This window comes from Rhipicephalus microplus, chromosome X, assembly GCF_043290135.1.
Source record: "Rhipicephalus microplus isolate Deutch F79 chromosome X, USDA_Rmic, whole genome shotgun sequence".
NCBI lineage: Eukaryota > Metazoa > Arthropoda > Arachnida > Ixodida > Ixodidae > Rhipicephalus > Rhipicephalus microplus.
Genome location: NC_134710.1, coordinates 46,965,449 through 46,990,747, shown reverse-complemented (window position 1 = coordinate 46,990,747; position 25,299 = coordinate 46,965,449). Strand labels below are relative to the sequence as shown.

Genomic DNA, 25,299 nt, shown 5'->3' with positions numbered 1-25,299 from the left:
TTTTGGACGCCAATAAAACCATGAATCTCGTTCACTGGCGCATATTTGTGCTTACTCTAAGTTAAACCTTCTTTCTCATCACTCAGTATCTCAGTCTCTTCTGGGGAGCCTGGATTCCTCCATTTCATATTCTGCTAGCTGGCGCAGAGTGCCAAATGCAGTAAAACATGGGCAGCACCTAAGGCATTTCCTCTATGATCTGTTGAGCTGTGCACAACGTCTTCTGCTAAGACACATTTGCAGCAAGCAATCATTTTAGGGCATAATAGTATCAGTAAATTCAAATCAATTGTCACTTCTGCAATTCATGAACTTTCTGGTTCTTGCAAACAAAATTTGCTGAAAATGTAAATGTGCTGAAATATGTAAGGCTTCAGAATAGGCCAAATCTGTTCACTCCTCAGTGAGCAGAGAGAACACTTCTGTTTGCTTTAACTCTGGCTACATGAACAAGAACAGCCACAACGTAGGGTAATACGCAGGGTTAAGACCTATAGATATTGGCAAAAGGCATGGGCTTAACTAGCTGTGATGACTTCTTTTTTTGGCTGCCCAGGTAACCATTATAAACTATTTTGCGAAATCTGCCATATTATCCTGAATTCTGACTGGTGTGAAAGCGCTTGAACTTCAGCATTTTATTTTTTGGACGCATGTCGTTCTATTCTAAATGTCCATGTAATGTGTGCCTTCACATTATGCGTAGACATGGTCATGGCACCGATTGACAACACTGAAGTGAGCACCAGTATGTGTGTGGGCTGCCACAAGGGCGTAGGCAAATTTTAAAAACAATTGTGGGCGGGAATCGGAGGAGAGGCACCACTATCATCTTTAGCCGGGCCCGGTCCGTGGATGTGATCGAGCGTCATTTTGCACTCTGTATACCACGCGGGAAAATATTCGAAAAAGGGAGGAGCAGGTGAGTCTGGTGCGCCAACCCCTGCCTTTGCCACTGGGCTTTGATTGATTGATATGTGGGGTTTAACGTCCCAAAACAACCCTATAATTATGAGAGACGCCGTAGTGGAGGGCTCCAGAAATTTTGACCACCTGGGGTTCTTTAACGTGCACCCAAATTTGAGCACACGGGCCTCCAACGTAAATTTCCGCCTCCATCGTAAATGCAGCCGCCGAAGCCGGGATTCGAACGCGCGACCTGCGGGTCAGCAGCCGACTACCTTAGCCACTAGACCACCGCGGCGGGGCTTGCCAATGGGCTGCATCAACGTTGTATGCCTTGCCCTACTAAGCATAACATGTGTATGCATAGACCCTTTCCACTGACTACAGGGTGAACATGATGTACATATGGAGTTGAGAGGGGCATTTGCATGCTAATGTTTTAGCGTATCATCCTAAAATCAAATATCAGTCATGCTGTACTAGCCGATAGAGCCGTTTCTTTCTGTCACCTGTGGTAGTAATGTAAATGTAGCGGGTAGATCATTATATGTATACTGCTGATAACATGAAGTTAGTGTCTTTCACGATGCTGCTGTAATACTGAAACAACATCAGCAAATCGCAAGCTCTTCTTGAGTCAGTCTGATGAGACATTTTGTCTGTCTGTGACAGTCTGTTGCCATAGAGCAGAACAGGAATGGCTCAACATACTCATGAACACCCCAAGAAGATGATTACTTGCAGTGTTATTACTTTTGTAATATGTGAAAGACTCTATCTGTAGGTGTCTCACCAGAAAATTTAGCTTCAGAAAAACCCCGTTATTAAAAAAGTCTGATTTAATTTGCAGTAGATTTGTATCTTTTTCATGGTCCTCCCTTGCCTTGGACCAGACTATCAAAGCATTCTTACGCAAATTCAATATTGATTTTAATTATTGCTTTTTAATGTCTCCACTTTGAGAACAAATACCAGAAGATAAAAATCCACCTGTGGTATTTCTTCTCACAGTGGTGATGCATAGTGCGAAATTTCATTCATGCATTTATTGAGTATAAAGCTTCACAAGTGTAGAGGCGGCACCAAAACCTACGAAACAAGGTCCTGCTGGCTGGCCATCTGTCACTACACTTTATTTTAAAAATGTATGGCACAGTGATAAAGTGTCAAAAGGTCAGCACTTGCTAAAAAAATATAAAATGAAATGACATGCACAATTGCCCACTATCCGTGTCTTATTCTGAACTGAACCAAGATAATACACTTGAAATTTAAAATGGTTTCAGTTGTGTTATAGAAAGAAATGTTTACCTTCGAGCAAACGCGCATTCCTTCTAGCAAGCTGTTTAAATGGACAATGAGATGAAAGCTTGCAACAAATTACATAGGATAGAACATTGAGCCACATGTGCCAGCGTACTAATCTCAAACTGCTGCAAGTTATGGGGAATCAACTCATTAATTTTGTCTGAATAACTTTTGCATACTCTAATGAAAGACGGTAACGGTTGTATTACACAAGGTAGTTTATTACAGCTTGCACAGAATGTAGCATAGGGTACGCAAGAAAATTTGTCACGTTGTTCTTGGGTTGTAGTACAGACTCACAGTTCTTGGGGACCCCTTTAAAACAGTGCAGAACACGTTGCATGCAAATGTGATACTGTGAGCATGTTTTACACTAAGCTATTCGTGCAAACAAGTATATTTGAAACAGCCCTGTGACCACTATAAGAACAATTTAGGCCTCACCGTTGTTATAAAGCCACAGCAGCCAAGCCATTGTGCTGAAGGTCAATTGATCGTGCATTCACATACTCAATGCAAATCCACACATCACAAGTAATGCTTCATTCCTTCCCATATTGCCTATGCCACAGACCACAAACAAGCTAAAGGATATGTGTAAACACCTAAAGAATTGATTCAGTTTGAATGTGCAAGATCATGCACACTCACGTTTGTATGTACATAGCGATTATATTGCCCCCCCCCCCTTTCCTCTCCTGATTTCCTCAAAATAAAATCTCAGCTATGTCCAAACACGAGCTTTTAAGCACTAAGCCTGACAAATCATGGGAATTGTAACTTATTGCACTGAAAGCAACCTTAAGTGGGTCGTCGAGGATGGCACTGTGCACGTCATGCTTTTACTAGTCGGCATGCATGTTGTGAGATGCCTTCTTCGCATTATATTTGCCCATTCATTATTTGTAGTAACACCATGTTGTCGCATCAAACCCCAATAAAAACTGTACCCGATGAGTATTTTTAGTAAGAATTAATCCAAATCAGTTTTCTCAAAACCCGCCTGAACCTAAGCCGTAAAATATATGTTGTCAACTTCGAGCAAAACGTTCAAATGTAGGACATCGTACCGAACCAGCAGTACCACAACTGAACACATAACTGAAATTAAGTTTTTGGAAGTGTGTCTGCAACCACTTTGCCAATTGCTATACCATTTATTGGTTTGAAACAATTACAGTGGCTCAATGAGAGTGGTAACAGCATATGTTGCCGCTTACATGGTGAGTTCAACTTTAACAATTCTCGTGCAGTGACGTTTTTGCATGGAAAACTGGTTTCCAGAAAATTGCAGAAGGAATTACTAATGGCAAAGAGATGTCTGCCATTCAGTAAGTACACCTCTAGGGGCAGTGCCAGCAGTGGGGGGGGGGGGGAGGTTTTCAGGTTGTGGGGAGCTGGAACTTTCTGAAAATTTCAACCTGCTCCCCCCCCCCCCCCCCTGTCACCACAAAAGCAAACAGTGAAACGCAGCACAGCAGTTCTCAGCGTTCCTGCCCCCTGAATAAACTCGCATAATGTGGGTGACCCCCCATAGTAAAGAAATCCTTGCGCCACCCCTGTACGCCTTTGTTTTCCGCTACCTGTCACATTGTTGTCGCATTGGTAGAGCGACCACCCCGGAAATGCGATGGTGTCTGGTGCGATCCCCGGACCAAGATAAATATTTCAGCAATTAAGAAGCTTTTCTTTGTGAGAAATCTGTACAGATTTCCTTGTGGCCTCGTGCCACAAACGGGTGGTTGTCTAGTTTCTCTTTCTGAGTCCTTCTGCCCCTTGCAGGTTTCCACAGAACTTATTTGCATTGCTTTGTTGTCTCATGTTACACAAAGCAATTTATTATTTCACAAACATTAACAAGCTAGTGTTCCTTCAGAATTATGCATTATGCCGTACCCCCCAAAAGGACCATGTGTTTCAAATGATGCATGCTGCTTTTCTTTCATGTTTTTCAGTAAATGTGACAAAATCAAAGCATTTCAATCTAAATAATTTTTGGCAACACACGTGACATATTCAAGTGCGAGTATTCATTAGCCCAAAACATTTTGCACGTCTGATAAGTTGACAGCCCCGGCAGCGAATAGGTTGCCAAGCTATGTAAATATAGGTGTTCTACGTTTCAGATTTTCTGTTCCTAAATTAAACAAAAAAAGGAAACGTAGGCTGACTTATTCGTGGCCATATCCGGCTAAGGGTAGCAGCATCATCTCACGGAGTTATGGAGGGAAAAATGTATTTGCGCCTCAACAGCTCGGGGTACTGTGATCCAAAGTAAACGTCACATCTGACGTCATTGGTAAACTTATCGGCTTTGAATGGCACTGTAACTGGCTACATCTTGTCAAGCGACTTTGAGATCACGTGACCAAAAAAAATAAATATACGTTTTGTTTGCATTATGCTTCGCTTGCAATATTTAAAGTAAACATTCTTGTGGCCGTCATCCACGCTGCGTAGTTCGTTAACATTACGGCTTGATTTAAAGTATACTTCATTGCGCCACGGTACCCCGTTTCCTTCTGCATTGCAGCAATTCACTCCGCGTCGCTACTCAGCCGAGGAGCAATAATATTTATCTGAGATTAAAGTCTTAAAAGCACATCAGATTATTAGGGATGCCGTAGTGGAGGGCTGTGTTAAGTTCAAGCACCTGGGGTTCTTTGCTGTAATGCAGCTGAATCTCCGCAGACGGGTCTCAAACATATTTGCTTCCATCGAAAACGCTACCGCCACATTTTCTACCCAGCGACCTTGGGATCATCTAGAAAAGGGACACGAGTGAGTGCTGGTCTTACTCGCGAGTCATGTGTTGCCGTGCGTAACGTTGTACAGTGCAGGTCACTGGTCTGCACATTTGTCTACAACACCGTAAAGGTGTGCTCCCGAATGCATTGACGACGTTTTCTGAATGCCACTATTCTGAAAGAGCCGAAACGCTCGCGTATGCAAATCCGCCAAGGTTAAATGCTTGGGTATGGGCTGTCAACCACTATATTTCGGTTTACATGGCGCCGGGGAGTACAGAAGCGTGCCATTACATCAATATAGATAAGTTTCATTACCACTGTGGTTGTCGACTGCTCCCTGGTTACTTCAAATTTATAAGCGTCTACTGTGTAACGCCACGAGGCAATTGAATTGCCAACGGGAATACTCCGGACTGTACCCCTGTAGACTTCGATAGGTTTCTTTGATGTAAAGTGTATGGCGCTAACAACCGTATTAGCAAATGTTTCTAAACATTTTTCTAAATGTTTAGAAACATGTTTCTAAATATATTTTCCGCCCAACAACAGGGCGGCTACGGGACCGGCTGTTCTTGATGGCCCCCCTTACACAACTCCTTGGCACTCCCCTCGACAACACTCATTGCTCTCATACCTGCACAACGACACACAACACATCAATGAGAGCCACAGAGGAGTAACTTTGATTACGTGGGCTTCCTTTTCCGGGCTCTTTAGTCCGACAGGCCACGCAGCGTCGAAGCATAATGATGGCAACAAAACGCGCCTTCTCCGCCAGCTTTCGTCTCTCTCATGGAGAAGTCTCCCAAACCCAACGAAAAGCCCCGTTTTTTTTTTTGTCACAAGTTTCTCGAAGAGGAGTAGCTAGTTAAAGCCGATCGCTTTTCCAATGACGTCATAAGTGACGTTTACCTTTAGGTCACGTGACCACGAGCTGTTGAGGTGCAAATTGACTCTCCCAGTGTGCATAGGCTGTCGGCGGTGCGTATACAAATGCACGCAGCGGCACTTCGTTGCGTGCTGTCTGAGCCACTTGTCGGCGAATTGAATGCGTTGACAAGTTTACTGTTAATATCTACGCTCTTCTCAACTAAATCGGTGCATGACGCCTATGTAGCGTTAACATTACTCGCGAGTAAAGCGCATTTCGCCTATCACTGGGATGCTCGTCCTGGGTGATTCTCTTCGCGCTTTCGCACTATATCACGCCTTTGCTGTGTTGTTTGAACGTGGCTATCTTGCGTTCCGCCTGCTACGCACCTCTGAAGCGTGACAGAACTACTTATTTACATCTTTGTCATCTGCATAGTACAAAGAAGAGATAAAGAAAGATCGTAGAAAGCCCGCATATCTGTGCACATAGTTCAGTACCACCGTTCGAACCTTATAAGCATATGATTTTTTTCTTTCATTCTGTTCCCCATGAAATGTGGGACAGTTGAAAAGTCTAGTCAGGAAAGCTTAGTGGCTGACGGCACTTTGCGCTACACTGCGTTTACTACGTGTACGCACATGTTCTTGCACCAGTAAAAAAATTAAATTCTTATATTAGTGTTGGGCCGAAAGCTTTCATCGATCGAAAACGTGCGTGACGATGCTACAGCAAAGGCCTGGTTAATGGGACAAGGATGTGTTTCTTTTTTTTTTCGACAAAAGTTACCTCTGCCTTCCGTCGATCACTAACAATGCCACACAAACGCTGAAAATAGTGTAAAAAAGATGAAAATTTGAGTGAAAATATACGACATTATATATAAGGCATGCCGTCTGAAATAAATTTTAACGTCTGGGATCTTTAAAGCGTTCCTAAATCTAAGCACTTGGTTGCGCACGGCAAGTCTGTTTTAAGTACTGTGTAAGTACCAAATTCTCACAGTTTATATTTCTATGTAGTGGTACCACGGCCAGATTAACACAACTAAGGCTCCCAGCATGACCGAAAAACTACAGTTCCGTAGTTGTACACGGCAAGTGTTGTACACAGCGTAGTTGTACACAGCGCCAAATGCAAAACCAAGAGCAAGATTTTTTTTTGCAACCGAGATGTTTTAAAACGTTGTATTCACACACAATTTAGTAGTCCTCATGTTTCGGAGGATGCCAAGAGCATTTCGCGATTTTCTTGAAACAAAAAGTGGCACCCAGTCTGAAATTATTCTGGTGAATGAAGGGTACATGACAATAAACAGCACTTTGGAAAGTTGCACTCGCCGATCCCATTACAATGCATTAGCAGCTGAGCAAGAGCAAACGTAAAAACAATTACACTTACGCTGACATGACACGGCAAACCACACTTTGAGAAAGTGCCTGACGTACGCGCACATAGAAACACAACATGGCTGGTAGACGACGCAAGGAGCAATCCCCACTCATGTTTTCGGCCAGTTGCCGCTAAGTCACGACTCTACTCGATCTCGCGGAAACGTCTCCATTGCCTGCTCCGTCAAATAAATCGTTCTCTACGTCAAACCCAAGCGCGTGCGCCATTGGGAGCGCCGTTAGCGACGTCCTTCATCCCTTTGAAGCTGTGCCGCCGAGCCCGCGCGCAGAAGTTTCAATGGAGTGGCTTTGTAAGATAAAGAAAAAAAGTGCAGTGCCGTCACTTGTGAAAGTCACCTCAACAGCGCTGCACAGACATGGGGAGTGGGAAAGAAAAGAATGGAGGTGTGAAGGGAAAGATGGAAAATGAGTTAATTTGGCCCGCGCTTCGCACGCGCACGTGTCCTCTCAGCAAAAGAAAGTCGTAAAGCAGGTCGACAGACAAAGGAGGGATGTAAACAAATAGCACGTGGCGGGCTCAGTGGCGCATGTGGTTTGGCGTCGCAGGTAGGTTCAACTTACAACTTCCACAGGGGTAGAGCGTGGATGGTACGAACGCACAAACACAGCTTTGGGAAAACAGCGCCGGGAGCTGATTCGTGAAAAAATTAATTATCGCTGGGCCGATGCAGCATTCCGGGTGCAAGAGCAGGCCCACGAGTTAAATGCAAGCAGCAGCTGCGCACCGACGATTCATCAGCCTTCCGAGCTGAATGAAGGCGGCAACGGTGCGCCGAGGTGGCGGCGTTGTAGGCAGAACAGCGTCAACGAGACCATAATAACAGAAACGCGTATGCCGGGGCTACCGAGACCAACGCCTGCTTTCGGCAGAATTTTTTGAAGCGGCTTCGGCTATCACGTCTCCGACAGCCTTTGGTCGCAAGTTATGGCTTCGCTGTTTCACTACGGAATGCTTCGGCTGACTCTCGGTAATATAACTTCCCTCAATAAAATGGTAAACCTATTTTCCTCGTTAACAATTGCGTCACACGGCATAGCATATTAGGACGTGTGTGCGTGCACAGAAAAGTTATGCTATGCGTGTGTGTCTGTGTGTGTGTGTTTCAAGGGAGGAAATATCCTCCAACCCGTGAAGGAACATGGTTCTGAGCCATGCTGCCTCATGGGCTTCAAAATTGCGATTCGTCCTCATGAACTCGATCTCTCTCTCTCTCCATAAAGCAGTAATTTTAGACTGGCTTGCTTGGTCGTTTTTTCATCTCTGTGAAATAAGTTACGTTCATTGTGTGATTCGGCCCTATGAGGCAAGCGAAAAAAAACTGACATATCGAGGCCTCGGAAGACGCACATATTCTCAAGCTCATAAAAGAGCACTAGCAAGCGCTGCGGAAAATATAATCGCGGGACCAAACCATTCGAAGATAGTGAGATGGAATGATCAAGATTCGAACTGATAAATGAGCGGACCCGTCTTTATCACATTCTGTCCCTCCTCCCTTGGGTTAGAAAAAAGAAGAAAAGAAACAGGGAAGTATTCGCATCTCAAGGGGGCGGGGGAGTTCATCACAACGCTTCCCGTCCCCACTACTAAGGCAATATACCACGTTTTGCCTCCTCTTTTTTTTAGGTGACCAAAAAAATGTTTTCTTTCGCCGTGTGCAGGCTTGGTCTAAAGCGCAAAAATACTAGACACTGATAGCAGCGCTCTAGTGCACGGCTATTTCTGCACCTCATGCCAAACTACTACATCTTTGAAAGCTTTTCTTCTATTGTGAAACAAGACCAATACGCTAGCATTCCAGTATACATGCGCGCTCGCTACCGAGCGTGACTGAGCAGGGCCGCTGGTGCGCCAACTTCCGTGCTTGTCGTAGGGCACCTATTAGTGTATTCGCTTATGTCGCGCCTGCTTTACTTCCTTGCCCTTCTTTCCTGCTCCTATAATACACTTATTCATCAGAACAGATATACAGTGGCGAGCATAGGCGTGCGCACAGACGTGGGGGCAGGGGCGGTGGGGGGCGCAAAGTGGGCCTCAAGACTGTCGGGAAGTTAGATTTCTCGAAACGCTGTCGTAACGCTGGAGCCTTACTGCTACATATTCTGCATGTTATGTGTAGCTACCGTTCTTCCCTCGGGTAGCAAACACAGCACCGATAGCGATTAATACCTGCGCAGTTTTCTAACCTGAAGGATACCAATTTGCCTTTAGAGACATTACGATTGTTTCATGTACAGTAAGCGCTGAAGTGCAATATACTGACAGACATCGAGTAGTGGGTGCCGCTGGGCAGAGAGCACCCATACGTGGTATGAGACAGGCTAATGTGTAATGGTGGAATGGCGATTCAATAAAAAATTCTAAACATATGAGTAAAAAACCAAGTGTTCTTCTAAAGTGTTTTGTTGTTTCTGGGCTGTCTTCGAATGACGTAATGGACGGCCCTGCGAAAACTATACAAACATACTCAGTTAATAAAAAAGATAAGAGGGGGGGGGCGAAGCGACAAAGTACTGACAACGTCCTGACCAAACCTGAAAAGGCAGTCTCTTGACCGCCACTCGCTCTCGGTCCCCGAAGAGCAGCGTTATGCAACGGGACCCCAGGTAACCTTCCCTTTGTGCAATAGCGAGTCAGCGAAACTATAACAGAGATCTTATAAATCTTGTTGCATTGTGCTTGTAATTTGCCTCAGTTCTAAAGCGTACACCCTCGTAGAAGTCATAGTTAACTAGCATTGCAACAAATACACGCGAGAAACACCAGAGGGTCCCGCTTGCAAGCGTGTTTTATAGCTCCCACAACACCATTCCGCAAAAAGACACAGAAGTGCCACAGTCATTTTATTTTCAGAGTGATTTAAAAAAACTAAAACGGCACTCTGTAGCTCGAGGTCCCACGCGCAGCTGAGTGACTGATGACAAAAAGATACGGTGTCCATCACTTGTGTTGTTTCTCCGTGTGTTCAGAAGAGATTATCTCGCAGTGCCGCACCTTCTCAGTCTGGAAGCGCACCTCGCGACTGCCCCTCCGCGGCACGGGGCGCGACGGCGGCTGAGAAGACGTGTCGCCCGAGTCGCGCCTCCACTCCGATGAGCTGCCAAAGCAGCTCAGTATGAAGGAGGCCAACTTTCTCTTGTTCATCCTTGCGGCTTTTCCCTCCTTCTCCTTGCTGTTCAGGAACCGACGCGACGAGCCCTTGGACTTGCGAGCCGCCGGCATCGGCGCCGCCTCGATGGTGGTCACTTCCTCCTCCGTCGTCGCGGACGACGGAGGCGACGATTCTCGCGTCGGCTTCCTCAAGGGCCTCGCCACGGCCGCGGACTCCGACGTGGCTTCGGTTAGGTACGCCGGCACATTAGGAACCGAAGGCTCCGTGAGCGTGAAGGACACTCCGACGTCGACATTGCCTTCATCGTCGTCATCGCCCTTTGCTCCGCGGCATTTTGACGTTGGGGCCTCGGGCGTGTTGAGTATGTAAGGCATTGGGTGGTCCTGCTGCTTAGACAATGTGGTCGAGCGACGTTCCTGGCCGCGATGCGTCGCCACCGTCGTGACGGATCGCATGATAACCGTCTGAGGTTGCTCTTCTGCCTCTTCTTCGTGGTCCTTCGCAGTGGCGCTGTCCAAATTATGGTCGCTGTCATCTTCGTCCTGAGATCTGTGAAGAGGGCCAGGAAAATAAAATTTATCTCTCGGAATACTCTGCAACAAAGTGGTAATTCATTCATACATTCACTCAATCATTCATTCGTTCATTCGTTCATTCATTCATCACTACACCGATTTCACGATATTAGCTTCATTAATCAAAGATAGAATGAGAGTCCAATGGGATCATTTTTTCCATTTTTACTTGATCGTGACGCAACACAATTATATCGACCCTCTCGGTGCACTTTTAGCATCGCCGTCGGTGCCTCCGTGATGTTCCACATAAAGCCCAAATCGATAACATCGCCCGGCGAGCTGTATATTTTCTATTCGCGAATAAAAGCGCGCCATCGCAGAGCTCGACCGCTTATCAGAGAAGAGGAAGCGTGCTGGCCATCTTTCGTCGCGCGAAAGGCCCCCGGGGCTGATGGGCGACTGCTTGGCTACTTTGTAATTTTTTTTGTACTCTGGTTAAGACCAGTTAATCTTACCCGCCCGATACAAATGTGGGATCAGCCTCGAATTGTTACAGTCTTCTTCATCATCATCATCCGCACTTTGCCCATTCGGGCGCATTCGCGCGCCCTCGTCTCTACAAGTATCAGCAGACGGCTGTTTTTACCCGCTGGTCTCACCGCTATGTTTAGGATAAAGTGATCGAAAGCAAGAAGGTAGTATCGATTGCTGCAGTGGTCGCGTAGTCTTACGCCGTAGTTTTATAGTTACGCTACATAGTATACTGCAAGACCTGGCTCACAAATGCGTATAACCTTTCAGTTTGTTGCTATCGCACGTGGCGGAACTGTGACTTTTTTATTTAGAATCATGGTTTATATTTAGTACCCATATAAACAGAATGGGCGCAGATGCATGGCAAGAAAGAATTACTTATGTACGCTGTAGAAGCGCCTCCTGAGGAGAATTTCGAGGTGCTCGGGGCTCTCGACGAGGAGCCTTCTGTAAAGACTGTCCAAGTCTTCAGCCGAGACCTACGCCACACGACAGATGGAGAGTAAGGAAGGGGACTAGGTCAGTATGCGCATCACGAGGTCCATGAGAATACGGTAGAACACATACCGTGCGGCTATTTTGAACGTTCTTTTCGTGCGCTCACCCGGAAAAGCTCCTCGTAGTTCTCGATCAGCTGTCGCACCACAAGGATGACCTCACTGTGCTCTTTGGCCCTCTCCTCGTTCTCCACGGTGAACTTGTTCTTCTCAGAAGTCTTGCTCAAGCGCAAAATGTTCGGTCCTAACATGGTGGCTAGGTTGTGGGCATCCATCCTGTTTCCCGGAAGCTGCGCACACAAACGCGCGTGTCAATGCACGCGCACCAGCATCATATGGGACGACAGTAAGTAACCGTCTGTCTAGTCGGCAGCAACTACCGACTGTTTCACAAATGTGTTTGAGTGCCGCCATACTGGGACAACGAAACGAACATTCTTACGGCAGAACGCATACGCATGAAAACAATTGTGTGGGTGAATACGATGTTTCATGACTTTAATCATTCACGTCGTAATACACAAAAACGTACAAACAAACATCAGCTTTACAGCCCAAGACGGCGGTGCCCTGCCAATCCCATCTGAAAAATTTCAGGCCTGCTCACTGTGTCTGCCTCCGCCTCTGACGTCACTCTCTTTGGCCGGCGTGTTTCGCAACACAGATGTGCCTGTACGCTTGCTCTCGTTACTCGACAGACAAAGATTGGCAAGCCCTACGAACGTTTTGGTGGCGTGCTGGACCGCCTTTTTTTTTTGTGTCCGTGAACTGCAGCGTGACTATGTGATATGTTTTGTGCAGTCTATATTCGCAATCTGTATGGCTGGAAATCCTATTGGTTGGGCAATGGTGCGTTGCCAATTGTCGCGGTAAAGGGACCGAGGTTACGAGTGTTCTCATTTTCTACAGACAACACAGATCGCGCGGCTAGTTTTATAACCTCCCAATACAATTTGCGCACAAGTGTTACTACTATAAAATCATCACTGTCTCTCACCACTTTGGATCTAAGACGAAAAATAGCACGGCTTTGTTTATTTCACAAACAGTATTTTAATTATTCTTTCTTACATGGCTCCCTGCTTCTCCCACCAATTCGAACTTCGCGCCATCTCTTCAATTCTTAGAGTGTCCAAAATTTGAAACGTTCAACCAACGCTTTTAACAAATCTTTCCATCCGTTAACGATTCAGGATTGGAATCGGCTTCCAAATGCAATAGCCAATGAACATAATACTCTGAAGTTTAAAACCTTACTCGAAACTCATTTTACAACCGCACCGTCGTAATTTCTGCTTAGCCAGTTGCCTTTCTCTCATTTTTATGCCACTTTGAATCATGCTATTATATAGTTGTATAACGAGTTCTGTTTTTATGATTGCCTTGTAATGCCAATTCTCGAATTGTAACCTACTTTATGTTCTTGGTCGGTAATTGCCTTTGTGTATCCTTGTTCAAACCCCTCCCCCCATATGTAATGCCCCGTCAGGGGCCCTTAATTTAAGATAAATGTTGATGATGAACCGAAGAAGAAAATGGGAGTGTGTCGTTAGTCAAATTGGTGTCGACATTCCTTTTCTTCGTGACTTCCAGGTACAGGTGCGATCAAAAGTGTGCAGACCATGGACGGGATTGCGTGGCAGAATGCATCGACGCGCCAGCTAGCGACACACGATTGAGACCCCAGCTGAAAGGGCGCATGCGCGTCCCGTCTTATCACTTGGCTTCTCATGTCACTCAGTTGGACGGGGCTGCGGCGTTCGTACCCAAAACGACAACTGGGTGTCGCTTTCTTAGCTTCATCAAAACTGTGCGATTCTTTTACGTTGCGGCTGCGACGGGGTCGGTTCAAGCACCGGCTCACGTTGTTATTGACACTGGCTGATTAAGATTAGTAAGCATAGCGAGCATCGCACAACCTGACGAAGCCAAACGCACAAAATTAGATTTTCTCAGGCTAGCTTGTCTTCATCGGGCTAATCCAAGCTGCAACTAAATGAGCTTAGTTAAGTCAAAGTTAATGTAGCCGAAGTTAATCAAACGTAGTCGAGCACTTTATGACTTATATAAGCCAGACGTAAGTAGGTTTAGTTAAGCCCAGTCCAGCTTGTTGTTTTTATGTTAAGTGAAGTTAAGCTTAGATAAGCCCAGATGAGTCGAAATAAGTATAGCCATATGTAATTAGGCAAAGTTGATCATGCTCACCTTTAAACTAGCTGTGCAAAGTTAGCCTTTGCAAGGCAAACCTTATCGTGGACCATTAATATAGATCAACTTCCCCGTGAGCCCACAAAAGTCATGGCCAGGAAGATACCAATTACAGCTTACCGTCTCCAAACTAATAGGAATAATTTAGGCCTGAAAACTGGTAAGTATTATGAATAGTAATCATGACTGAATATTAGTCTTAAACCCAACTAAAGTACCCTCTATACTAGAATTTCATGTAGTATAGCAAGGGTAAATATGCATAACCAATCTAATTAAGCAAACACCATGATAATTATAAAAACTATGAATAAGCTTGGTTAGTCAAAGCATCATCAAACCAATTGATTATGATTATCTTTAATTAGGCAACATCTTATTAAAACACAAACAATTAACGTAATTGAAGTTAAATTCTCATGAGCTCAGAGAAACCAAGCTCAGAAAGATGCTCATTACTCCTGACCGATTCGAGTCCGTTTACCTAAATATAAATCTAATTAGCCATAACTTTATTTACACATATTACTAAATATTGTGCGTGACATCGAAGGCCACCCAAAGTACTCGAGTTTAATGCTGCAGAATTATGCAAATCACGCCTAGTTACGCCTAATCGAAATGGAGCTAAGGTCAGACTTACTCCGAAACCATTAGCTTTACTGTGACTTTGCTTTGTGCCTCTGGTGCAAGCTTCCACCTTTTTTCCGTTTATCGAGTGCCTTCACTTACTTATTCTAATCAATCGGTGTCAATAACAACGTGAGCCGGGGCTTGAACAAGCCCCGTCGCAGCCGCTACATAACATAACGGTACAGATACGATGGAGCAAAGAAAGCGACACCCAGTTGTTGTGTTGGGTACGAGCGCCGTAACCACGTCCAACAGAGCGACATGAGAAGCCAAGTGATAAGACAAGACGCGCATGCGCCCTTTCAGCTGGTGTCTCACCGTGTCTCGTCGCTAGCTGGAGCGTCGATGCATTCTGCCACGCGATCCCGTGGTCTGCACACTTTTGATCGCACCTGTACGTGTGTCTCTACTACACATTTCTAATTGGTTCCAATGACCCCATTTCCACCATGTTCCGATTTTGCTATAACATAAAAGTGTCATGTGTGCTGACTTTTTGGCGTAAGTTCTGGCAATGAAATAATAAACGCACGTGGCAGCACATTTTCAGAACAGGCGTTTTTCCTTCAGGGTCGGTAAACATTTTGCTATTAGCGATTAGCGCGATAGACTTGTATTATATCCGTTCACTTGGTTGATAAAAATGGAAAGAATGACTTAATGCATCGGTTTCGTGCATAACACATTATGCCAGTATTCATACCACTTTATTGTGGTCAGCATCTTAGCACAATATGTTTTCTTGAAATTTAGATGCGTGTAGACACTTACGGTGAAGCGTTTTGTTAATTTGCTTTCGGGTGTGATTTCTACTTCAAGCTAGAATAATTAAGAACCACTACCTAAGTATACCAAAACAAGAATCATCAATGAAGTAGAAGCGCCCACGCGGGCTACACTGTTTATATAGACCCAATACTAACATTTTTCTCAGGGCCTAAGTTATATGACCGAGTACGCACCACTCTGAGAGTGCCCCGAGCAAAAGAGGGAACGCCACTTCTTGTGTCGGTCACAAGATGTTTTTTTTTTTGTGTCTGTGAAACAAAGTATTTTGTTTTCTCTCGCAATGTTTCTGACCCTGGAAATGTGCTGAATACCATACTTGTGGCAGCAGCACAAAATCACCTGAATAACTACGTGTCTATAAAGAGAGATTTTCGAAAGAGTACAAATAAAACTGCAGAAACTTTTCAAATGAGTATTAACAGTTTATCTGCCTGCTCTACATAGTGTGTGCGTGTGTGTGTGTAATAAATAGTGAATCAAATTCACCTTAGTTATTTGGCACTTTGTTGGTCCATCAAATTTTGCTCTTGTAGATTGGCCACATTTTCGATCGCGTAGAATCTTTGACTTTTTCGTGGAAGAAATGACTCACACGTGCACCTTTAAATCTTTTGAAGCGCAATACATTACCTAAACCAGCGCCCATTTTTACCCAAAAGGTAGAGTAAAGCTTTTGGGCGTGTGAAACTTGCCTCCACCGCTTTATACTTTACTGGGAGACGATAGTGGAAATAGATCCACAGCTTCCTGTGCAAGCGCTTGCTCGGGCAAAACGAGTAACTTTACTGCGGCAGTCAGCAGGCCTGATAGTCTTGGTGGCATTGGCCCAGCTGTCTAATCTATATGAACAACAGATTTGTACCAAACACCTCGAATTCGTAATGGCGGCCAGTAAAGATAGCATTTATAATGTAATGCTCAGCGCAGCAAATGTATAGCGTAGACTGTGACAGAGGCAACATCACGCTCAAACGCTATATAATAGCACGCTTTAGTCTTCGCGCATGCACGTTAACAAGTGCAAGCGCAGAGTAGTTAAGCCAACGGCAACCGCCGCGAGGAACGGTGTAGTGAGACAAAGGTTCTAGGTCTAGTAATATTTGCACTTTGCCCATGTCCTACTGATGCTAAACCAACGATAATTTGGCTATCAATAGCATCGGTAGCTTTTTTAAACTACTGGTAGTATGAAGAAACTACCGATAGTGCGATCGATAGAACGATAGATAGAATTACTATCAATAATACTATCAATAGAACTATGAATAATTATGCTGTTTGTTGGCCAGATAATGCCCTAACGTTCACGACATATCTATCCTATACCATCAGGAATACTCAGCTTTTTTAATTTATGGGCATATTTTACAGCAAAGCTGGCGTGGCCCAGTTTCACCGTGTGTCGCAGATAGAAACTTATCACCGCCAAGAACCGCTAACTTTGTGGAATAAATTATTTCTGTGGTGAAAAAACCAGAATGTGTACATGAATAAAACGATATTTAACAATAACCAGTTACACCATACGAATAGTAAACTTTGTTGTTAATAATTTTATACTGAAATAATAAAGCGCAGTGCTAGTTTGAAACAGCACAGCTACACCACAAAGTGTAGCTTATTTTCCGTTACGTGCGACCAGTTCGTCGTAACTATCATGTTTCGGCCAAGCATTCTTAAGAACGCATAGATGCACGTCAGCTTTCTTGCCCTCCAGAATGCTCCTTCTGCCTAACTTTACATCACGCACTCTTAGAAGTGGTGAGTGACTAAATCTGTGTGGCGATGGGTTCGCGCGAGTGATGTTATAATAACGAACTTACTGAAAATATTGCTATGGATAATTTTTTTCATCGTCGGTTCGATAGTTTAGAAGTGAATGTATGCGAGCTCGTGGGTACGGATCTATCTAGAAGAAACAGCGCCCATTCAAACGTGAACGAATAACATCCCATGGGTGCTGTCCTCGTGTGCTGTGTCTTAGTTGGTGTTTGAATCAGCGCTGTTATTTTCTGATGCATTCGGTAGTGACTCAGCTGTCTATAGTCACGAGAGTAACATGAATAGTTCTGCATCATAGCATACCCATGTGCTACCACTACACCTGTGGTTGAAACCGCTATCTCGAGCTCAGCTTCTTAACGTATACGAGCCCTGCCACCATGGTCTAGTGGCTAAGGTACTCGGCTTCTGACCCGCAGGTCGCGGGATCAACTCCCGGCTGCGGCGGCTGCGGCGGCTGCATTTCCGATGGAGGCGGAAATGTTGTAGGCACGTGTGCTCAGATTTGGGTGCACGTTAAAGAACCCCAGGTGGTCGAAATTTGCGGAGCCCTCCACTACGGCGTCTATCATATTCATATTTTGGTTTTTGGACGTTAAGCCCCACATATTAATAAATCTTAACGTATACGAGATGATGATCAAAATGGTCACGCAATTAAAACATTCGTTCCAGCATGCGCTACTTACAGAAACCACGCTCAAGCAAACACTCACCGGCTCTCTCGTGGAAGACTTCTTGTCGACCGAGTTCTCGGCTACGATGTTTAGGAACTTGAGCAGGGCCCACAGTGTGTCTCTGCTGTGTGTGGGCAGCAGCCTCATCAACTGCCGCAGCATGTCCAGCTGCTTGCTTTTCTCACGAACACCTACGAGATGGGCGGTCGTGCGTCATCATGAGTCCGTGTATCCCCGCACAGTAATCCACCTGGTCTGTTTGTTTTATTTTAATGTCGCGACCGATTTGACAATCATTGAGGCGAAGTACGTTTAACCTCGAACAAGTAATGGTTCTCTGTAGAGCTGGTCAAGCTACACTGGTTGCTTATTTTCACGCTTAAAGAAAAGGTGTTAACCTCCCAATATTTGTGCAAGCACTTACCCCCGTATTCACAAACGCCCCTCGACTCGACTTTCACCCTTCCCTTGACAGAGTTGAGCACTGCACCACTGCTCGGCTGAAAATGACGCTGCGCAGCTTCCGAATCGCACCAAATTATCGCTGATATGCAGTGACTTGCAGTGCCTAGAGAGGGTGCTTCCATCGGCTTTCTGAAGTGAAGGTGAAGCGTTGAGCGAGGGGACGTTCACGAATACGGGGGTAAGTCTTGCTGCTGAAAAAAAGCAACGACCATGATCATATGATCGCTGAAGCTACATATAACAAGTGGTCTCCTATATCGTAGCGCAAATGCGTTGTGTCACATCCGTAGCCAACATTTGCTGTGGCCTGACATCCGAATTTTTTCTTTGTATTTTATTTCAAGTGACCGAAAGGCCCCATGGGGGCATTGAGTAAGGGAGGCCAATACACGAAATATATGTACGTATACACATAGAAGTAGAGAAAATACAGAAGAAACATTTGGAAAATTGTAGGTTGAACAGTAAGCATTGCAGTTCGACATGTATAAGAGATAGATGTATGGAAACAGTGAAGGACACGTTGCGTTTTTTTGCGCACAAGAAGTCCAGTGGCCACAATGCACAATCTCTGTGTACTTAGCTGGGACAACCCTAAGAATGAATTCATACTAAAAATATGCTTGAATTGAAAAAACAGAACCTAAAGTGCTGAGTTTCAATAGGAGAAAAGAAGGTGAGGAATCGTCCCCAGTGCAAAAAAAAAATCAATGCTGAATAAGTTGCCTTGGAGTTACGAGAAGTGGTGTGCAAACACCCGGTTAAATACGATGCAAATACACGTGGAACTTACGCTGTGTGTACAGAAAAGGCTGGTACAGGTCTCTGGTGAGAAGTGGCTCAGGCAAGTCACGCAGATACTCCTTGAGCAGCTGTGCCACGTCGTGCGGTCTCTCCTGGTCGAGGTTCACCTCACGGCAACTGTCAAACTCCTCGCGCAACTGCGTTAATTGGTTAATAATAACAAATAATTATACTTACGTTAGCCCTCTTACATTTCGGAGTTTTTCATACAGCAAAATGAACTGAATATTTTGTCAGTTTTAACCAGTGGCAAATTAACTGTTCTCATTAACAGAGCCGTTTGTTTGACTAGCTTGCGTATATTGTTTACGAAGCATATGCGCCGTGAGATCAAGTCAGCAGGGGAATAAAAAAAGAGAGGCCGGGAAAGAAGGGGACAGCAATAGCGCTCAATCTGTTCTTTTGTAGACTGCCCCTTCTCTCTGTTCTTCTATAATGAATTTAACCTTGCACCACAAAGCCTTCGTGAAATGACCTTTAAGCAGATCTAATTTCCCTGGTGACAATACTCTAGTACATTCAGACTATGGTTTTAATATATGCAACATAGCGTTAGACGTGCTATCAGTAGAAGTTATTCAAATCAATCACCCTTCCAGTACAAAGGATGTCGCAACATCGCAGGTACTATTCAGTGACACTTCATTAATTCTGCTATCGAATCCAATAAATGAGAAACCACGGTAAAGCGGGCCTCTGTGTAAACGTGGCGCCACGGCACTGCAACTGTCACTATTTGTATTCTGTGCTGGCATGTATCCTTTTGACAACGGTGAGTTTGTTCGCTTGGACATTGGTTCCAGGCTTGCCTTCTTTTGTTGACTCAGATTTGAGCATAGTTCCGTTATTTATATTTATTGTGATCAACGATTCATAAGACGCTGCTATGGTGGCTTGCCATGCAAGGTTGACAATGACAGACTTGCACCGCAGCATCGTCAGTGGAAGCAGCATGATTTATATAGAAACGCATTACTCTAAATATCACTGAGTGTATAAAGCCTACATCACTTATTAAGAAAATAGTCGCAATACTAAAAAAAACAACTGCCTCATTACCTGGCGAACTCTCCGCTTTGAACCGTTGACCCTAAATATTCCCACGGTGTTCAGACCTGCGATGTAAGCATTGCACACGGTTAGTGTCACCTGTCCCCCTGAAATGCATTCACACACAGTTAGGACAAATTACCTATACGGACCGAAAGCGACGAAGCACCTGTTTGCGATGCTGGTAAAGCTGGTTTCACCACAATCATTCACACAGTGGGAAGAAGCTTGCTTTCCTAGGTGCCCAGACTCGCCTGTTCACGAGACGCGTCGCTGCTGTCAGTTGATTGAACTTTAACAGCTACGTTTTAACGCTCTAACATCAGCACATGCACATTACGCAAAGTTCATAGTTTGTATGAAGCTCGCGCAGTTAAACATATCCGATTTTCTAGCACAACATCGGCGCTATTGGGTATTTGTTGGCTACTAAGGCACTTAAACTTTAATGAAGAATAATCTAATACATTGACTGACTGTCTACAAAGAAGCGAAAACAAGCTCCATTCAAGAATGCAAGTGTGTATATAGTTGTTGTTGCGGACTGCACAACTCAAGTAAGGTATGACCCAGAATTCACGTGAAGGAAGTAGAAAGCCAGGTGAAGTTGAACACACAAGGTGCCTAGCCGACTTAATGCACACATACATCGAACCGTGGTGCTCGTACCTTTCGTCGCATAGACACGGGCGTTTCTGAAGCATAAATATATCGGGGCAACTCTGCATTTCTGAGCACAAAATGTGGGCTCAGGCGCAGAGGTGAACAAAGCTATTTGTTTCTTCTTCAGGGAGGAGGGGAGGAGGGGTGTTTCGTTTATCTGATATCATGGCCAGGCAGAACAATCACAGCATATCCACGGAGTGAATGATGACGAATGGGGCAAAGCGTCCGTCCGTCTGTATGTCTGTCCGCTCGTATCACACGAAAGCATGCATCGGACAGACGGAGGCTTCGTCTCTACTCATCATCATTCACTCCGTAGATATACTCATATCTTTTTGTTATAACAGCACCATCTATCCTCTTTAATCACCAACTATACGAAAACCACAAACGCCATCTAGTAATATTACTTGCAAGGACATATACACACAACGCTATCTAGTGAGCAATTCTTGAAACTAACTAGAAGTGGCTACTACATTATACTACGAGGGACTAAAGAGCTTAGCCCCTAAAAATGTGTTCGCGTGTCATTTCGTGCTCGGTATGCCATGGTGGGGAAAAGTAGGCGGGGAGGAGGGGGCACTATCTTGATGTGCTACACCTCAGCTACGCCACTGACGTAGAGGTAGGGTGCAAAAACGGTTACGCGTACTCGAGGAAAGATCACGTGTTTTTGTGGCCAGGACACGCGCGACATACGCACCGTAGTCTTCGAGGTACCTTAGGCAGCAGTTGACAATGCGTGGAACCTGAGGCCCATGAACGGTGAGGCAGTCGTCGTCGCCAGCATTCGCGGTTGAGCTGTGGTGCCGTGGGGGCTCCACCGAATCCTGCGTGTTCAAAACATTATCGTCACTCGGTTACTACAAAGGTATATTCGCAGCAGACGGCCGCGTTCATGTGTGGGCCACCTCCCTACCTTAGCCATCCAAACTAAAAAATAATTTTAATAAAAAAACATATTGCCAGGAACTGGCAGAGTCGTCGCATCTCGCGTTCAGCGCATTTCGTAGAAGCCACCATATGAGAATGACGGTGTACTGTTCATCACGCGATGCTCATTGATGATTTATTTGTAGAGTATAACGTCCCAAAACCACCATATTGTAGTGATGTTGAAGGACTCGGGGGTGTAATAAAACGTATTTATTTTAGGATTGTGAGAGGCGCCGTAGTGGAGGGCTCCGGAAATTCAGGCCACCTGGGGTTCTTTAACGTGCACCCAAATCGGAGCACACGGGCCTACAACATTTCCGCCTGCACCGGAAACGCAGCCGCCACAGCCAGGATTTGATCCCGCGACCTGCGGGTCAGCAGCCGAGTACCTTAGCCACTAGACCTCCGCGCCTGGGCATCACGCGGTGCTATATCGATGATCTTGAACGCTATGAACGGCGTTGAATACGATTGGGTAAATGAACTTGCGTATGACCCAAGCAGCGGTGACGTGCTTAGCCGGAACAACTACACCAATGAAGACACATGAGGTGTTTTTTTTCTAAAAAAAAGCTTATTTCAGAAAACGAAGCTAGGCAAAATTTCACTGGAACAAAAAGCATGCCTAAGAATCTTCATATTATAGAACAGTTGTAATCAAAATGGGGCAATTACTTATTGTAACATGAGCTCAAAAAGGCAGTTTCTTATCAAAATGAGCCGAGTACTCCAACTGTTTCAATAAAAGTGAGCCACATACATTAAATCAGCATTGCGCTAACAAATATAATTAAAACAACCAACATGGTTCCACCCAAAATGTTTCATTTGGGTCTTAGTTGCTTTGTTATCGCGTGTACATTCCACAATTAGGTTTTCTAGCCCGAGTTGGCACTTACTGAAGAGCATGATGTTCAAAGACAAAACTACATGGTAAAGAGTTAAAAGCCAACTTGCCTACTTCTTTGTGCATGTTAGTTACTCTTTTTGACTTTAGCGCAATAGTGTCTTGTCCTCCGTTATCTCCAATACGGTATATTTGAAATAAAATAGGCGTAAAATGAAGATGTTGGGCTTTCATCTATTCCCTAAAGAAGAAGTGGTCAGAAATGTTACGGTGCCCCGCCGTGGTGGTCCCTTGGCTAAGGTACTCGGCTGCTGACCCGCAGGTCGCGGGTTCAAATCCCGGCTTTGGCGGCTGCATTTCCGATGGAGGCGGAAATGTCGTAGGCCCGTGTGCTCAGATTTGGGTGCACGTTAAAGAACCCCAGGTGGTCAAAATTTCCGGAGTCCTCCACTACGGCGTCTCTCATAATTATATGGTGGTTTTGGGACGTTAAACCCCACAAATCAATCAAATCAGAAATGTTACGGCTTAGAACTAACTCGAACACTTCTCAAGGCCTTCAATACATGCCAGGAACAAGAAAACACCGTTGAAAGTTCAAAATGGTGTGCCTTTTGCCAGGAAGGACCACTCGCTCTTCAAGTGTAGTAATCGACATTACTTCCATGCATCGAAGTACGGCACCGACGGAAGCACAAGTTTGATGTCAATTCTATCGCAAAATAGTGCTATACCATAGAGTGGAGCCGTTTTACACTTATTTTAAAAGTGAATTCACGTCCAAATGAAATGTTTCAATCTATATGAGTCAAATACAACTTTGCTTTACAATATGGACAACATTTGGCTATGTAGATTTTAGCCATAATATAGATTTGTGCTATTTAGGACAGAAGAACATAGTGGCAAAAAGTTGTTTGAGCAGACCCAACAGTATTATCACAAGAAAAAGTGTGTTTTTCTCAGTTTCATATAAAGTGCATTTGGCTCTTTTAGAAAAAAAACAAAAAAAACCTCACATCTCGAGAATGTTCAAAGCCCGATGCCTTATAACCCACCGTTAGGCCCATACGGCATGAATAATTGGGTTTTTCTTTGTGCTTGCATCGAAAATTAAACAAAATTTTGCACACTTATGTGAAATAACCACTCCCCTTTAAAACTGCGGAAAAAAGTGCGGCCATTTATACGGCAGCTACTTACAGAACTATATTTATTGAGAGAACCACCACAGATGCTCAGAAAAACAAAACTCTCGCTGCACGATAGCACCGGCGAGCGTGATCGTGTAGCCGCGCTATCGTCAAGAATCCAATCGCTCAATGAAACGTGTCGGTTTTTATAGAACGTTATGTCTAGTACGTGGTGCAGCGATCTGATTGATTTTTGGGGTTTAACCTCCCAAAACCACCATATGATTATGAGAGATGCCGTACTGGAGGGCTCCGGAAATTTCGACCACCTGGGGTTCTTTAACGTGCACCCAAATCTGAGCACACGGGCCTACAACATTTCCGCCTTCATCGGAAATGCAGCCGCCGCAGCCGGGATTCAAACCCGTGACCTGCGGGTCAGAAGCTGACTGCCTTAGCCACTAGACCACCGCGGCGGGGCTGGTGCAGTGATCTGTAGAATGGGCACAAGTTTCATAGCTGGAATGATTAGATCTTCGACAACGTTCGACAGTGTTGAGGTGCATTCAAGGGCGCGGCTTGAACCGAGCAATAACACACGTAACCATATTTACCAAGTAAATACAATGACACTAGCAAATAAAAATATGTACGTAAAAAAGAGGACAATTGCGCATGCCATTACACATGTCTAATTGAAATAAGACAGCCTATCCAATACTTTTTTTAACACACAGCCGGGTTTTCCTTTTGATCAAATGGTTTCGATGCCATTAACTGTACTTCTACAAAATTGGAACGCCATTAAAATAAAGGAATGGGAGAAGTCATGAGCTGCGCCTTTCACAGGGTCCACTCTTTCTATGAAAATAAAAGCTCCTCGTCCCTGGAGACTTCAACGCTCCCTACCATGCATGAGGTTACCACTACAATAGAAAGGAAAAAGAGAGTCTATATATGGCGAAAAGTGACAGACCTAGCGTCAACACTCATCACAGACCCAGTGTTTCCGACTAGATGAGCCACATTGACATGTTGAGGCACAACTCCGGACCTCACTTTTGTGCGCAACGGTACGTAGCCCCCATGGACAAACTTGAACCAAGACGTCGGTAGTGATCATATTATATTAGGAATCGACCGAGGCATTGGGCAAAAGAGACCATGCGAGTTTCGGGTCACAGACTGGGGCAAATTCTATAAAATCAGAAATGAAAAGGGGATTGCAGAAAGGTACCTGGAAGAATGGTCTTCACAGCTGAGGGAGGTTCTTAAAGAGGTGCTCACATATCTCTCCATCGAAACAATGACAATCAACTAGCGCACCTTATAGAAGCTAAAAATTCCCTTCTTAAGCGATGGAAGGGCTAGAGGCTAAACCATAGGGCGTGAATGAA

At 44.8% G+C, this 25,299-nt stretch overlaps 1 protein-coding gene across 1 annotated transcript in view; it reads right to left on the bottom strand.

Moving 5' to 3' along the window:
* Positions 1 to 10,078: 10,078 nt before the first annotated feature.
* LOC119162164 (rho GTPase-activating protein 6-like) overlaps positions 10,079 to 25,299 on the bottom strand; it is a 34,004-nt gene continuing 18,783 nt past the window's right edge. Inside the window, exons 4-10 of the mRNA XM_075876332.1 lie at positions 21,690 to 21,816; positions 20,327 to 20,382; positions 19,257 to 19,404; positions 18,038 to 18,189; positions 12,017 to 12,199; positions 11,791 to 11,891; positions 10,079 to 10,909 (exon numbers count right to left, since the gene is read on the bottom strand). Coding sequence (XP_075732447.1) covers positions 10,189 to 10,909; positions 11,791 to 11,891; positions 12,017 to 12,199; positions 18,038 to 18,189; positions 19,257 to 19,404; positions 20,327 to 20,382; positions 21,690 to 21,816 — 1,488 coding nt within the window. The 3' untranslated portion in view covers positions 10,079 to 10,188. The remainder of the gene's footprint in view (positions 10,910 to 11,790; positions 11,892 to 12,016; positions 12,200 to 18,037; positions 18,190 to 19,256; positions 19,405 to 20,326; positions 20,383 to 21,689; positions 21,817 to 25,299) is intronic.